General features: G+C 33.7%; 1 protein-coding gene across 8 annotated transcripts in view; it reads right to left on the reverse strand.

Moving 5' to 3' along the window:
* Positions 1-16,608, reverse strand: part of AGTPBP1 (ATP/GTP binding carboxypeptidase 1) — a 195,029-nt gene that overhangs the window by 23,796 nt on the left and 154,625 nt on the right. For all 8 annotated transcript variants that reach the window (XM_024252583.3, XM_024252588.3, XM_063714267.1 and 5 more), the window contains 5 exons: positions 16,389-16,569; positions 14,920-15,049; positions 13,548-13,679; positions 6,976-7,152; positions 3,388-3,548 (listed from right to left, as the gene is read on the reverse strand). In XM_024252583.3, coding sequence (XP_024108351.2) covers positions 3,388-3,548; positions 6,976-7,152; positions 13,548-13,679; positions 14,920-15,049; positions 16,389-16,569 — 781 coding nt within the window. The remainder of the gene's footprint in view (positions 1-3,387; positions 3,549-6,975; positions 7,153-13,547; positions 13,680-14,919; positions 15,050-16,388; positions 16,570-16,608) is intronic.

Consider the following 16,608-nt stretch of genomic DNA (forward strand, 5'->3'; position numbering starts at 1 on the left):
CAGATAAATCCAGCCTTCACTCAGTCACTCTTTTTCTTCAAATGTCTATGTAATTTTTAACTGTTATTTTTGTACTCTTTTATAACACCATCATGTCACTTCACAAACATAAACTGTGCTTTTTCCATTATACTATCGACTCCCCTCAGGACATGAGCTCTCATTTCCTATTTCTTCTACTTTTGCAGAGATTCTAGCTCAACACTCTGCCCATGATAGGTTTGCAATAAATACCTAAACACAATGACTCATTAATAGAACATAATTGGTCAACGAATAGCTACTACATGACAGACACTGAGATTACAAAAATAATTTTTAAAAAGCTCCCTCCCTTTGGATTGTTGGAGCCTAAGCAGGGTGAGGAAGGCATCTGAGAGAGAGCAGTGAAATAGAAGATTAGTTACACACAGGCAGGTTGATCAAGTAAGAAAAAAATATTCAAGATAATGACAGCCAGGTTTCTCACTGTTAAGGAAGGGAATTAGACATTTAAAATTTAAAAACTAGACTTAACCCTTAGGTGTAGAATCAGAATGGAACATGTCACTGTGAACTCAGAATTTTTAGGTTATGTCTGTCTTTATTTGAGCATGCATGTATATGCATGTGTGTACATATATATAAATTCATGTATGTAAATACTTTTAAATATATTCTATAGCTCTGTCTACCAAGAGAACTTGGGAGCAGTAACATCACAAAAGCAATAAATAACTACTAGCACTGAGGCTTACATATAAATACCGTTTTCCACCAAAAGGAATCAGGAAGCATTGAAGAAATGATTGATGATTCCAACCCTGAGATAAAGAACATGCAGTGATGGCCTGGGAAATCCTGTTCTGCCAAAAAGCAAGGAAATCCACAAAGAATGATGGGGACATATAAAAAAAACATACAGAAGTTTGAAGGGGCCAAACCAGGAAAATTCTGAGCATCAAAATAAACAATGGCAGTAATAGATTAAAACTCAGTAATAGATTAAAATTATAAATCATAAGCCCCATACATATAAATTTAAGGATGAATAAATTAAAAGTTGGATGATAAAATGGAATACTGACAGTTTCAAAGTACGTGCCCATTAAAATATTTATTAATTACAAAAGAAGAAAAAACTAACTTCATAATGGAGAAGTTTGGCAGATACCATCTTAATTAAATGATCAAAGGGAATGTCTTGTGTAATGGAACAAATTAAAACTGCGCTCTACGATAAGATGCAATGAGAAGCGCACAGTATCCATGATAGTCTTGCCAAAGATGCATAATCTGAATATAATCATGCAACACACACAGACTCAGATTGAGAACATTTAATCCTCAAAAGCATCAGGATACAGAAGTCAAGGAAAAGTCAGAAGTATGTAAAAAATTCATTTGAGATAGACAAAGAGGAATGATAGCATGGAGGAAGAAGTGACTAGCTTGCCTTCATCAATAAACAGGAGAAAGAGCTACAGTAAAACCTCAAAAGAAAACTGAATTTGTAATTGGCCATTATTAGTTGTTGTTTTTTTTTTTTTTTTTTGAGGCACAGTTTCATTCTGTCACCTAGGCTGGAGTGTAGTGGCAGGATCTCAGCTCACTGCAACCTCCGCCTCCTGGGTTCAAGCGATTCTCCTGCCTCAGCCTCCTGAGTAACTGGGACTACAGGTGCACACCATCATGCTCGGCTAATTTTTGTATTTTTAGTAGAGACGAGGTTTTGCCATGTTGGCCAGGCTGGTCTGGAACTCCTGGCCTGACCTCAAGTGATCTGCCCACCTCAGCCTTCCAAAGTGCTGGGATTACAGGTGTGAGCCACTGCGCCTGGCTTGGTTTCTATTTTTATATTTATGCAATGATAAGGATGAGGAGTTCTTAACCTTTTTTGTGCCACAGTCCCCTTAAAGAGTCTGATGAGGCCTATAAACTCCTTCTCATAATACTTTTAAATATATAAAACAAAATAAATATGATTACAAAGGAAATCAATTATATGAAAATATAATTATCAAAATGTTAAAAACATATTTGTGATATAGCAGTATATGTGATTTCTTTAAAATATGTGCTTTTCAAAATATATATACTCCTTTTAAAACAGTAAGACCAGTGGAGGGTCTAATCATAACCATAGTTGTGAAGTATTAGTAAGCATAAACGATATTTCAGTATATCTAAAGCACTGGTAACGTGTCTGTTGACCACATGTTAAGAATACACTAATTAAAAGTTAAAAGGAGGCTTAAATATCAGTGAGAACTGACATCTTTATATTCATTTCTATTCTTGTTTAGGAGGTACTTTGAAGGGTAGAGAATGCAGGTGATTATTTGTCTAAATTATCACATTTATGAGGAATGGAGTTCCAAGTAATGTTTGTCACACCTTTAAAACTACTATACTGACATATACAACAGGGCAGAGCAATAAATTAACAAATTTGATGACAAGTTAATACCTAACAACAAAAATCATGAAGGTTCTATAAAATGAGACTATTGTTACCCATATACACAAAACTATAAAATGCTAATCTCTGGCATTATGATTAAGAATTATGACATGAAATTATCTCTGAGCCTATAGCTTATCAAATTTGTATATACTAACTTTTAGGAGAAGAAGACTACCTATTTAGAAGTATATTTGGCAGATGCAGTTCAATTTTCAAAGGAATGCTAAATTAGCTGTTTCTAATATATATAACCAGAAGGATACTGGACAGCCACCTGATGTGTGTAGACATCAACAAAATCTTTTGAAATATTCCTGACTCTAAGCCTTCTTTTTTTTTTTTTTTTTTTTGGAGATACAGTCTCCCTCTGTTGCTCAGGCTAGAATGCAGTGGTGAAATCTCAGCTCGCTGCAACCTCCACCTCCCAGGTTCAAGTGATTCTCCTGCCTCAGCCTCCCAAGTAGCTGGGATTACAGGCATCCAACATCATGCCCGGCTAATTCTTGCATTTTTAGGAGAGATGGGGTTTTACCATGTTGGCCAGGCTGTTCTTGAACTCCTGACCTCAGGTGATCCACCTGCCTCGGCCTCCCAAAGTGCTGGGATTACAGGCATGAGCCACTGCACTCAGCTGTCTAAGCCCTCTTAACTTAGATATTAGCTAAGTATAATATTTCTCACACTGTTCATTTTGGGGTTAAAAGTAAAACAGTACAACCACTAAAAATATTTGAAATATATTTTCATTAAAATCTCATCCAAATATCAACATTAAAAGAATCAGCAATATAATTTGGAACAAATATTAGATGTATTAACTTAATTATATTAATTCTAAACATGCTCTTGCCTGTCAAAATTTCCATGCCTTTTCTATGCTATTTTAATGAAGTCTAATAATATACTACAATATAATAAAAGAAAAAACAATTTTTTCCTACCTAGTTACTTTGCAGCTTGATTCAATTAAATCATTTTCAAAGTCAAGCAGGCTGGAAGGCAGATTATAGTCCAATGGAGAGGTCAGTCTTTTCAAACGTAAAAGACCAACACAAAATTTTGCTCCCATCTCTTCCAGTTCTCGAGTACCAATTTGTAAACCCTTGAAATAAAGAAATATTATGCATATAATTACAAAGTTTGCTATCTTCTGGATACATCTCAATGAAATTACATAAAAAGAATTTATAACTATATTAACAAAATTAAAAGGCTAGTACTTTGTATGGAACTAGGACTCAACAAGTTTAACATCTTAACAATACAAGATTATTGTAAGTCACAAAGGAAACTGTCCTAAAAGACAATTTCTAAAATGTCTATTCTCTTTCACTATGATGCAAACTATTTTTACCATCACACTAGGGGGAAAAAATACAGTAACACTTTGTGACGTTACTTGTAGAATTCATGTGACAAACTGTATTTTAACAAGAGCTTGTTAGTATTTCTTGTAATCCACTACTTTGTATGCTAATGTTGAAATATTATAGTATTAAAATCAAGGCTCCAATATGTACATTTGAACATTACTTTATAGATACTTCTACTGTATGATAAGAGAAATTGATCAGTAAAAAGCAAATAAAGGTAACTGTCAAAAACAGAATCAAATCTAAGCCAATGAAGTAGTGGTCAAATAAATTCCTATGATCCATGTCAATTCAGAATGCTCATTTCAAATTTTGTCTACTAAAGCAAAAGGAGTATTTTATCTTAACCTCCCTATCTTTTTTAAAAAATAGTTTCTCAGTAAGTAATATACGGTTTACCAAAAGTTAAATGTTATCACATAAAACCACAAAAATGGCCTACAAATTAATATACTCCTTCTTTATCATGTATTTTTCAGATACAAATAAATCCCTAAAAAAGGCAAAATTCTTGCACCTACAGAAGTTGTAGGTGTAGATGACAGCTGATATCAATTCAAGAGAAAGTATTTTAAAACAGCTTTTCAGTGACCAGACTAAGTGAGTTCCTATGGCACACGGTAACTGAAGAAAATGAACTGTAACAACTGTTACTTACTCTACATGAAGCACATGACTTTACAGTAATTTTTAAATTTTTCAACTTTTTGGTTTAAATAGTTTGGCCAACTCCCAAATATTCTAGGAAATATGACCTAACTGACTTCATCAGAACCTTCATTTGACCTTTTAATCTGTAAGTTTTAGAAAGGTTATACGTGTTTCTGAATTAGTTCATAGACAATAAAAATAAAGAATACTTACAGCCTAAAACTCAGTAAGATAAAAATATTGTTGAGGGTGAAAAAGACTAAAATATTATGAGACTCACACACTTATCAGCTAACAAGTTTAAGAGATGTTAAGTGTGTGTGGAGAGGTTGGGAATATATGGGAGCTCTGTGTACTTTCCACTCAATTTTGCTGTGAACCTAAAACTGCTCTAAAAAATAAAGTCTATTAACTTTTTTAAAAGTATATGTTATGATCAAAACCTTGCATTTTAGACATTAAAGGAAAGCCCTGGCTTAGTAAGATGCTTCTCTCAGTAAGAGTTTTAAATCAATGTATACATTATTTACTAAACAATATCAAAGAAAAATGAGTATTTATTAGGTTTCCATTTTATTTGTAAAAGTTTATATATTTATGTATTAAAAACAAAAATAACTAGAAAAAATGGTTTAACATTTTATGTTTCAAAATATATCTTAGCTTTTTAAAAATCTGTTTTTAAAATGACCAAATTCATCAAAATAGAAATCGAAAAAAATTTTTAAATTCAATGAAAGTCTATCAGTAGAATCCAAATATAGTGACAAAGTACTACTATTGTATACTATGGATGATTTCAGGGGTATCCAAGTCAGGTGTCCCGACAGCTTCTTTCCCCACTGCCTAGAAGCTAGTTTCAGAGACAGTGACGCTTTAAGTCACCTTCTGAGCCTAACTGCATAAGTCATCTCTTTTAAGAATTAACAATGTGTTTCCATAAATCACATAGTCCAAGGTTTTTTCCTAGAAATCACCTATATTCTTATAAAAAAGTGATTCTCAAGTTTACTGAATGAGACCCTTAACAACAGCTGTCCACTGAAGCAATGATTGGGGACAGGGGCTGGAAGCTGGAGTGGTGCTAAAGCTGCATTTTCTCTCTCATCACCACCATGCCCTTGTAAACTACACTAACTAGAAGTCACTGTTTTTACAATATTCAGGGAGATCTCATATTACACTTTGGAAGATCACATTGTGATCAACCTAAAATTCAGGGAAGAGTCACTGGACAGAAAGTACTGGAATTTCAGTAAGTTCTACTTTACTACTACTATTCTGATTTAAGTAAGTTCTACTTTATTACTACTATACTTATTTAAGTAAATTCTACTTTACTACTACTATACTTATTTAAGTAAGTTCTACTTTACTTAAACATCACTTGCAAAATCAATGTAATTTTCTTCCAGTTTGTTAGACTGAAAAAGTCATTATTTAAGCTCTCCCCAAGTATTTCATATCAACTATAATATGTTTACATTTTAAATGCTAACCAGTTAAATGTTTCTTTTCAAACACAAAGTTATAACCATCTTTATGTGAGGTATATAAAAATCATTCTCAGATTCAGGATCCTCTTTCCCCATAACAAAAGAAACAAACAAAACGGAATGAGTGCAATAATTAGCATGACACCTGAAAATCTTTCTGTGCCAAGGCAAGAAATAGAAATGCCCAGTTTTGCTCATTGCTTATCTAAAGTCCAACTCATTGCACATTAAGTTTTCAATCTGTAAAATAAATAATAAATAAATCCAAAATCACCTAACATTTTACTAATATTTAATTTCAAAAGTTTAAATTCTAATTATCTCCAGTAAAAGCCTACAGTACCATGAATGAGTAGTCTTAATGAAGAAAAAAGTTTACTAACGGGATTATGCATTTAAAAGTTACACATAAGGCTGGCTGTGGTGGCTCATGCCTGTAATCCTAGCACTTTGAGAGGCCAAGGCAGGAGGACTGCTTGAGGCCAGCAGTTTGAGACCAGTCTGGGCAATATGGTGAGACCCTGTCTCTATTTTTATTTTTTAAAATATAAACAAACACATAAATAATAGCTACACATACAAAAACCTAAATATAACAAACCTGCTGCTTTATAAACAAACGTAATGTATTTTAAATGCAAAAAAAAAATTTACACCCAATAAATTAAAACAATAGAAAACTTTTAACACACCACTTATACAGGTTATTATAAATTACTAATGAGTAAATGTGTACTCTAATGTGCTTTCCTAAAAATTATGAATATAAACAGACTCAACCAAGAATTTCTTAAGGATCCAAGTAAGCTATTTAGTTCAGAGAAGTAAAGAAACCAACAAAACAAAAAATAAAAGCCTATTCTTAAGACTGCATATGATTCCATTATTACATATTACATGTAACTCAATAAAACAAACATCATTTAATATATACTTAAAAACCACAAGATATATATGAAAGGAAAGTCTTTAAATATCTTTCATGGTTAGAAATCCTAAGATGTTTTACCTTGTATTTTCCCTGATCACAGCCACATAAAGTACTCTCCATGGTATAACTTCTTTGTACTCCTATTTCCCTCCAAACTACAACACGTGCTGTGGATTCTTTAGATTTTTCCACTACGAAGCTACAGCTGCTCATGCAAAATGCTGGGGCGATATGGCTCAGTATCTTAGGCAATGTCTGTTAAAAACAAGAATGATGATGATAAAATAAACCAAGTTTTTAATTTTAAATGTTTTTAATTTTAAAAAGTTTTGATGAAAACACAGTAATTAGAGCACAGCCATGTGGATGTTCTATTATATATCCCTTGCCATTCAAACAACAAAACAATCCTCTTAACTAATTTTGAATTTTCTGCTTTTCTAAACAAATACAGTATCCAGTTAGAAAACAATGGAAGAATCGTATTGACAGTATAACCAATAAGCAAAATAAAATCATTTAAGAAAACCATGTCTAAAAATATGAAAAAAAATGTTTAAAATGTGAAATTTAGTCATAAAAGACTAATTGAGATATTTAACACAGTAAATGCCAATCATCCCTAAATTAATTAATACAGCTAAGACAATCACAATCAAAACTACCCCCAAAGTTTTCTGCAACTGAAATTATTCTCAATTTCACCCGAAAGCATAAATATACAAGTATACCCTGAGAAATTGTGGGGGGGGGTGGTGGTGGTGTAAGGCTATGACTAGAGAAATAATCCAACATATCAAACTAGCTTATAAATCTAAAGTAAATTAAACTGTGATACTGATATAGGAACAGATGCATCTCTAGAAAGAAAGAGTTCAGAATTAGAACCAAGTGTATTAAACTTATTGTCATTATTATTAGTGGAGAAAAGATTGATCATTCATTAAATATTGGCACTACTAGATAGTCACTAAGAAAAACAATCTAAAGTCACTCTTCATTAAATTAAATTCTAGCTGGATTGAGAATATAAACTTAAAATTAGTAAATATTTTTAAATGAAACTATAAATAGTAAACATGGAACTGTACTTTTAAAACTTCAGAATGGGCCGGGCTCACGCCTGTCATCTCAGCACTTTGGGAGTCTGAGGCAGGTGGATCATGAGGTCAGGAGTTCAAGACCAGCCTGGCCAACATAGTGAAACACCGTCTTTACTAAAAATACAAAAAATTAGCCAGGCTTGGTGGCAGGCCGCTGTAATCCCAGTTACTCAGGCGGCTGAGTCAGGAGAATCGCTTGAACCTGGGAGGCAGAGGTTGCGGTGAGCCGAGATCGCACCATTGCACTCCAGCCCGGGCAACAGTGCAAGACTCCATCTCAAAAACAAACAAAAAAAAACTTTAGAACGAAAAAACTTTCTAAGCCTCAAAACTTCAAAAAACAATTTATGAGAAATTAACAAATATGATAAAATTTCAAATTACTAAATATCATAAACAAAAAATTAGAAAATATATTTGTAATATATAGAGAGAGTTCTCTTTTTTTTTTTTTTTTTTGAGATGGAGTTTCACTCTTGTTGCCCAGGCTGGAGTGCAATGGCGCAATCTCGGCTCACCACAACCTCTGCCTCCTGCGTTCAAGCCATTATATGACCTGAACAAAAGTAAGCAGAAAATATGAGAAAAGACTATTTTAAAAGACACAGATCATAATTGGCCAAAACATAGGAAAACTCAACCTTATTTATAATTATAGGTATGCTAGTTAACAATCAGGTATTATTTTCACCTGGCAAAGATGATAGTACAATGTAATAAGGGTGTGGAAAAACAGTACTATCGTTCATGGTGTTTGGTAGTATCAATTTGTACAATCTTTATGAAGGACAATTTGGCAATACTTATTAAATGACTATCAACAGAGACTACTAAGTAAATAAATTTGGGTACAGTCTACAAAAATAACAAAAATGTACAATGGAAATCTTATCTGACTGTTTAAAAGACTGAGACAGATTCAGACATGATGATCTGGAAAGATGATCAATAAATATTGTCATGGGAAAAAGTTGCTATGTAGTGTTTAAAAAACATTAAAAGACAAAAACTGCATATGCTACATGCATATCTATATGGACGTGCTCAGAGGCAAGTCTCACAATATACATGGTAAAACTGTCTAGTGTTAAGAGAATGATTAGGAAAAGACAACTTTCACTTACTCCTTTATATAAATCTGGAGCGTTTCCCCATTTTTTATATAATTCTAACCATTTTATTTATTTGGGAAAGGGGAAGAAGAGAGAGGGCACCCAGAAAGAAGATGTGCTTTGAAGTTCTGCTAAGAGCTGCAGTAGGTTACCGAAAATGTCTTTTGGAAAATAACCTAGGGCTCTTGTTTAGGCATAACTGTAGGAAGAGAGGCACTGTGACAAAATGGAAAGCACACAGGACTTAAAGCAACACAGCTCATTTCAGTCCTAGGCACACCATATTTTGGCCAAGGTCTCAAGCATGTCAACTGACTCAGATGTCTTAGTGGACTTTTTATACAGTAGCAATGATAATCCCTACCTACATCACAGAGCTTTGTGAGGCTCGCACAGAAAATTCATATGAAGGCTATAAGTGCAATACTAAAAGCTATAAGCACAATACAAATACAGTAATATAATTGTTAGATGTTGGTCTATAGTTATAATTAATTCATCCATCCATTCAACAAATATTTACTTAATGCCTACTAAGAATCAGGGATACTCAGTCAACCAAATAAACAAAAGTCCTCATTTACATTATTGTTAGTCATCTCATTCAGGAATGATGATCTACTATCCACAATATTTAGCAATATTAAAACGTCCTTAAAAAGCTAATAGTTTTGTTGAAGCTAAATTACATATTTCCATAGCATCATATGCTATGACGTTCACCTTATTAGAAGGATGCTATGATGTTCCCCTTATTGGAAGCAAATACATGATTTAACTTCAATAAAAAAATCCATTATGTTCCAAATTCCAAAATTTTTTGAATGTCTACATGATGCTCAAAGGAAACGCTCGTTGGAGCATTTTGGATTTCAGATTTTGGGATTAGGAATGCTCAAACCAGCAAATATAATATAAATAATTCCAAGAAAGAAAAAAATCTGAAATCTAAAACACTTCTAGTCCCAAGCATTTTAGATAAGGGATACTTAACCTGTAATAATAAAGATTTGTTTTGTAAACCTTTTATTTTAAGCTAATCTCAAACTTAGAGAAAAGTTGCAAAAACAGTACAAAGAATTTTCATTTTTCTGTCACCCTTAACGTTAATATCTTAACCATAGTTCAGTATCAGAACCAAAAAATTAGAATTGATGCAATACTATTGATAGACCTTATTCAAATTTCATCAGTTTTTCTAATGCCGGGTTTCAGGATCCTATCCAGAATCTCACATTGCATTTAGTTATTGTTCCTCTTTAGCTTCCTGCAGTCTGTAACAGTTCCTCAGTCTTATAACTTAAATAATCTTGACACTTTTGAAGAGCATTGATTATTTTTTCAAATGACACTCAATTTAGGCTGGGCGCGGTGGCTCACACCCATAATCCCAGTACTTTGGGAGGCCGAGGCAGGCGGATCATTTGATGTCAGGAGTTCGAGACCAGCCTGGCCAACATGGTGAAACCCCATCTCTACTAAAAATACAAAAAATATTAGCTAGGCGTAGTGGTGGGCACCTGTAATCCCAGCTACTCGGGAGGCTGAAGCAGGACAATCACTTGAACCCGGGAGACGGAGGCTGCAGTGAGCCGAGATCATGCCACTACACTCCGGCCTGGGTGACAGAGTGAGACTCCATCTCAAAAAAAAAAAAAGACATTCCATTTATATGTCATAATTTGTTGTATTTTCCCCCAAAAACATAAACACTTGCACTAAAAGGACAAAGCAGTACTATGATTTATCATCAGAAACACAGCATTTATGTGTATTAGTCCATCCTTTCCCAAACCATCTGCTAAAAAAAAGGTTCCATAGTATGGTAGTCACCAACAAAAATGTCTTAATCACCAGAATCTAGGAATGTTACTTTACACGGGAAAAGGGGCTGTCCAGATTTGAGTCAATTAAGAATCTGAGATACTAAGATTATCCTGGATTATCTTAGTGGCCCTTACCATCACAGGGGCTCTCATAAGGGAAAGGGGAAGGCAGCGGAAGGAGAGAAGGAGATGTGACAATGGAAGCAGAGGTCAGATTTGATTCCTGGCTGAAAGGGACCATGATGCAAGGAACACAGACATGCTAGGGGTGTGGAGGAGAACAAGGAAACAATTCTACCACACGGCCTCAAAAATTAATGTAGTTGATGACACTTTGATTTTAACCCAGTGAGCGCTACGTTCGACTTCTGATCTGCAGAACTCTAAGTCCATCAATTTGTTTTGCTATGTTTGTGGTAGTCTGCTATAACAGCAATAGGAACTAATATGATTATAAAATTATGGGAAATACTCCACTTTCACACACATGCACACACACCCACATGCACACCTGCCCTACAACCCTGGAAATGTAAGAAGCTTACATTTCCTAAAGAAAAGAAACAAAGTTGACTGTGTCTAATGCAATTACCTGACATAACTAATTACACAACTACTGGTGAGGGGAGGTGTGTGTGTAACACCTGTTAACATCTTGAGAAATGAAATTTGGGTGCTTTATTTACTCTAATTAAAGCATCATCTTACGTTTCCTTTCACAACAAAATTCAAAAAATTAATCAAAGAAATCTGAGACAATAATTTTAATGAAAACCACTGAGACCAAAGAGAGTTAATTTTATCTCTTACAATGGAAAAAATGTTTTGCATTTACCTTCCCACATGTCTGTCTGCCATTCATCCATCAACCCACCTAACAACAAATATTTATTGAGTACTTATTATGAATAAAGTATTGCGCTATATAGTGGCAATGTTGTCAAAATGAGCAAATCAGACATCTTTGCTAGGCATGTGGAGCTTACTACTTATTATAAAGAGAAACCCATTAATCAAATAACATAGAAAACCTTACAATTATAATTCTTAAGTGTTATGAAGGAGAGAGAATCCTATAGATGTATGATCTGATTTCGTTTTGGGGACTAAATGAGAATTCCCTGAGAAGTGAAGTATGATCCAAGCAGAAACGACTGGGTGAGGCAATAGTGGCAATGATGGTGCTGTTCCAGAGAGCAGCCTAGGGAAGGCTCTGTGCATGTGCTCTTCATCTAGCTTTCTCCCATTCTCTGGGCCTCTCGCTAGTCTCATTTTCTTATCTTTTTTTATGTGGGTCTCAACTAAATATTCCCCTTTTCTATATCACTGAGCTCTGCTAATCTACTTGGTTTCCTTTATTTAACGCAGTCTAACCTAATAAAACTCTATTTTCTGAAGGTCATGTGGCAGAAATATTTGTTGACTGTTGACATGTTGGGCATTTTACATACATTCTTGGGCTCTCCCTCCACCTTTATCCTGGGCTTTGTCTCTCTCTTGAACTTAATTTCTGCATGCCTTCCTCTTTCATATATTCCTTTATTTTGGCAAGAATGTCTTCCAGTAGCTTCCACAGAAAGGCTATTTGTGAGGTAAATTTTTGAGACTTTAAATGTCTGAGAACATCCTTTTTTATTCTCACACTTGCTGATAGTTAGAATGCGGTATGAAATTTACAGGTTGGAAATCTAGTTGAGAAGTGTGAAGGCTTTGCTCCACAAAGTTTTGCTTCCAGTTTTGCTACTGTGAAATGTGATGCCATTCTTACATGTAATCCTTTGTAGAAGAATCTGAAAAATTTGTAGAAATTTTTTCCGAAAAAAAAAAACCAGTAGCTTTCCTATGCACCATCAATGATCAACTGGGGGCAGGAAGATATGTGGGGAAAAATTCCATTCCCAACTGCAACAAACTTCATAAAGTATTTGTGAAGAAATCCAACAAATATTTCACACCTAGGTGAAGAAATTTTATACTTTACCAAATATAAAAGACTTGACTAAATAGACACATAGACAATGGTCACAGATAGCAACGTTACATATTATTATAATAATTCTCTCCAACTTTAAATTCAAGGCAGCTCTAATGCAGACTCCAACAAAGTTTATCCACAAATGGATCCTAAAATTCACAAGTACAGAGAAAAAAAGAGTCAAAGCAATTTTTAAAAGAGCAAGAAAGGAAAATTTGCCCTACATGATATCAATATTAATTACAAGCCTACAGTAATGAAAACAATGTTGTATGCAAAGAGATAGAAACAAGAATGGGTATAATAATAGCCTTGCAATACATCCATATATATGAAATAAGGCATGTAACAGATGGCATCATCAAATTGACAGAAGAAGGAGGTACTATCGAGTTAATAGTGCGAGCCAACTGGTATTCACAGAGAAAACAGAATTAGATCCCCACATCTCACACAAAAATTAATTCCAAATAGATGAAAAATATAAACATGAAAAACTTTTAAAATGAAAAATCTGAAACAAAAATGGCAAAATGTCAATATTTATTGAATTTGAGTAGTTCATATATGCTCTTTTCTGTACTTTTATGCATGTTTGAAATTCAAAAACTCATGAATCATCTGTAATAATTACCCTGTATCCCGTATCCTCCACAACATCACATGAAGTTGCATTATCATTGGTATGCCACACTGTCTCTTTGATGCTGCAACCATACATAAATACATTCTTCTTTCGGGAATGGCCATGATAATCACAATAAACCTTGAAAATATATATTTTAAAAATTAAAAGACTTCAAGTTCTTATGTTGCTAAGTAAAGGTAGTTAATATCAAGCCAATAAACATGTAGGTCTGTGTTCCTTGGTATTTTTATTGTAAAAGAACCACCATTTAACAATTAGAACCAACAAAAGTAATAATACCTAGTTTGGGAAAGGATCTATAATTAATTCTAGAATTGCCAAATCCTTTCAAGGTCCTATATCACCTTTGTATTTACTATTCACTGTTTAAGAAATAACACATTCCATTATAGTTCAAATCTACAGTTGTGGTGATTGCTGCCCCAAATGGTTGTAAAAACATTTACCTAATTTGGCCTGGAGTGGTGGCTCATGCCTGTAATCCCAGCACTTTGGGAAGCCAAGGCAGGTGGATCACCGGAGGTCAGCATTTCGACGCCAGCATGACCAACATGGTAAAACCCCGTCTCTACTAAAAATACAAAAATTAGCCGGGTGTGGCTGTGGGCACCTGTAATTCCAGTTACTTGGGAGGCTGAGGCTAGAGAATTGCTTCAACCTGGGAGGCAGAGGTTGCAGTGAGCCGAGGTTGCACTCCAGCCTGAGCAACAAGAGCAAAACTCCATCTCAAAAAAAAAAAAAAAAAATTAAAAACAAAGAATAACAACAAACAAGAAAATGCTCCTATAAAAAAACACCATTAAGAAGGGTATGGTTTTAATTTAAGTGCATCATTAAAAAATAAAAATTAAAATTAAAGGACATGTCAATTTTACTCCTCTGCAAAGTTTTTCTATCTTTCCTAAAGAAAGATTAAATAATACACACATTAATGTAACAAGAACATTCTAATCAAAAGCTGGTGAGAACAGAAGGAGCATATGTATATAGTCCAGTCCAGTCATGCCTGTACTACATTTCCCGTGTGTGTAGTAGAGACTTAACAGCTTCAGAGCTGACTAGAGAACTCAGAAATAAGCTTCTAGTTTGAGAATTTGGAAGATACATATTGTTACCTTAGTGTTGTTCAAACAGTGAAGTTAAATATCTAAAAGTTACAACCAAGAGTTATCAATATTCATAACGAAAAAGGAAAAAATAGAAGGCTTATAAGAATTACAAACATTCAACTTTATAAAATTAAGACAACTAACATAATGCATTAATTTGACCTCATGATTATCACACAAGTGCTTGATAATTAAAAATCACATTTTATCTTTGACTATCCCAAGTAAAAACAAGTATTGCTACTTACCAAGGGTAAACGCTTCACTGCAGCCAAGTATTGCAACAGCCCCTTAGCATGGTAAATTGTAGGATGTAAATCCGGATTTGGACTTTGCCACTGCCTATTTAAATCCTCTCCACTTAAAGAACAGCGATGACTTCATGTACATAAGCACAAAGACAGAAAAACACTGGTACCAATAAACCCTTATATACATTTCTTAAACCTTTATATACATATCTGATTTAACTTTATGCTTCTATTCCACTAAGCATTTCAAATAGGTATAGATGGTAAGCTCAACCAAATGCATACTATATTCATTAAGTAAACATTTATTGAGTATTTGCTATGTGCAAGATTTTGTGTCACATGCATTTAACTGTGGTAAGTTTTCAGATTCATAATAAAAATTTTCAAAGTATAGAAAAAATTAATTCTTAACTCCAGGGTTTTCTTCCATATTTTATAAAAATGTATTAATAATCACATTTTCCATTCTGATTACATAATAATCATTTGTTATGTTAGCATGCTATATCTTGACTTCATCAATTAAAGTGCTATCTAGGTGCTTCTTCTGAGAAAGACAAGTATATGAAAAGTATACATTGTTGTAAAAAATCAAATACCCTTTTGTTTATTTACGGGTACTAAGTATTAAAGCTATCATGCAAATAAGCAGATAAATAAAGTGATGATAAATATAAATAGAATTCTAACTGGTCAATATATTTCTCAATTAAAAACAGACAACATTTTAGTTCCATAACCATAACATATTAACTAAGAAGAAATTCTATATTTAAAAAATTCAGTAATTTACTAAAATATGAGAAATATTCATGCTACTTTCACTGAAGTAAGACATGTTATCCTCATCTTTGGAGATACTCATGACAACTAGACTAAATCCCATCTTTCAGAGTGGCACTACAGAGACCTTGTCAAATTACCAGGATAAATTTACTGTACTAACTATATGCAGCCTCCTCTTACAAAGTAATTATCGTCCACTATTCCCCCTCTAAAGAACTCCTGTCAAAAACCAGACCTCCTCATGTCAAGAAGAGGTTAGCAGATGGGGCTAACATTCCAAGAGATCCCAGAAGAGTCTTAATCTTAGAACAATCTAGGTTCATGCCACTAACAAAAAAAAAATAAAGGAATATGAGAAGTATGAGTTAATCTTTCTTACAACCTGACATTGTGATTTTTCTAAAACAATTCAAGCATTTTATGAAAGCATATTCCCATGGATACAGAATAGGGCACTAGGCCCTATAAAATAAACAAATATAAAATCAATAATTTCATACCGCTACTAGTATCCAAAATGTATTTTCATTTAAAAGTTTATCTTAATTTCCCACCAAAAATTTCTTTATTCTAGAAAAATCACTAAATTTGTTAACCTGGACACTGTTATTTCAAGAAGTTTATACAGGACAACCACAATGGTCTCAAATATATTCTATAACTATTGCTTAACTTACTTTCCATTGATGACACCATCTGGATTTAACATAGGGACAATTTTAAAAATATAAGATTCTCGTAAGCTCTGAGCAGTGGGGTTATTGCTCATGAGATATTCCAACGTTCCTTTCATAACCCAACTTGCATTAGTTTCTCCAGGATGTACCCGAGCAGACAAGAAAACGTAAGGACGATTTCCTAAAGTACACATAAAATCTCAAATTAAAATGAACAGCT

This window comes from Pongo abelii, chromosome 13 (assembly GCF_028885655.2).
Source record: "Pongo abelii isolate AG06213 chromosome 13, NHGRI_mPonAbe1-v2.0_pri, whole genome shotgun sequence".
Lineage (NCBI taxonomy): Eukaryota > Metazoa > Chordata > Mammalia > Primates > Hominidae > Pongo > Pongo abelii.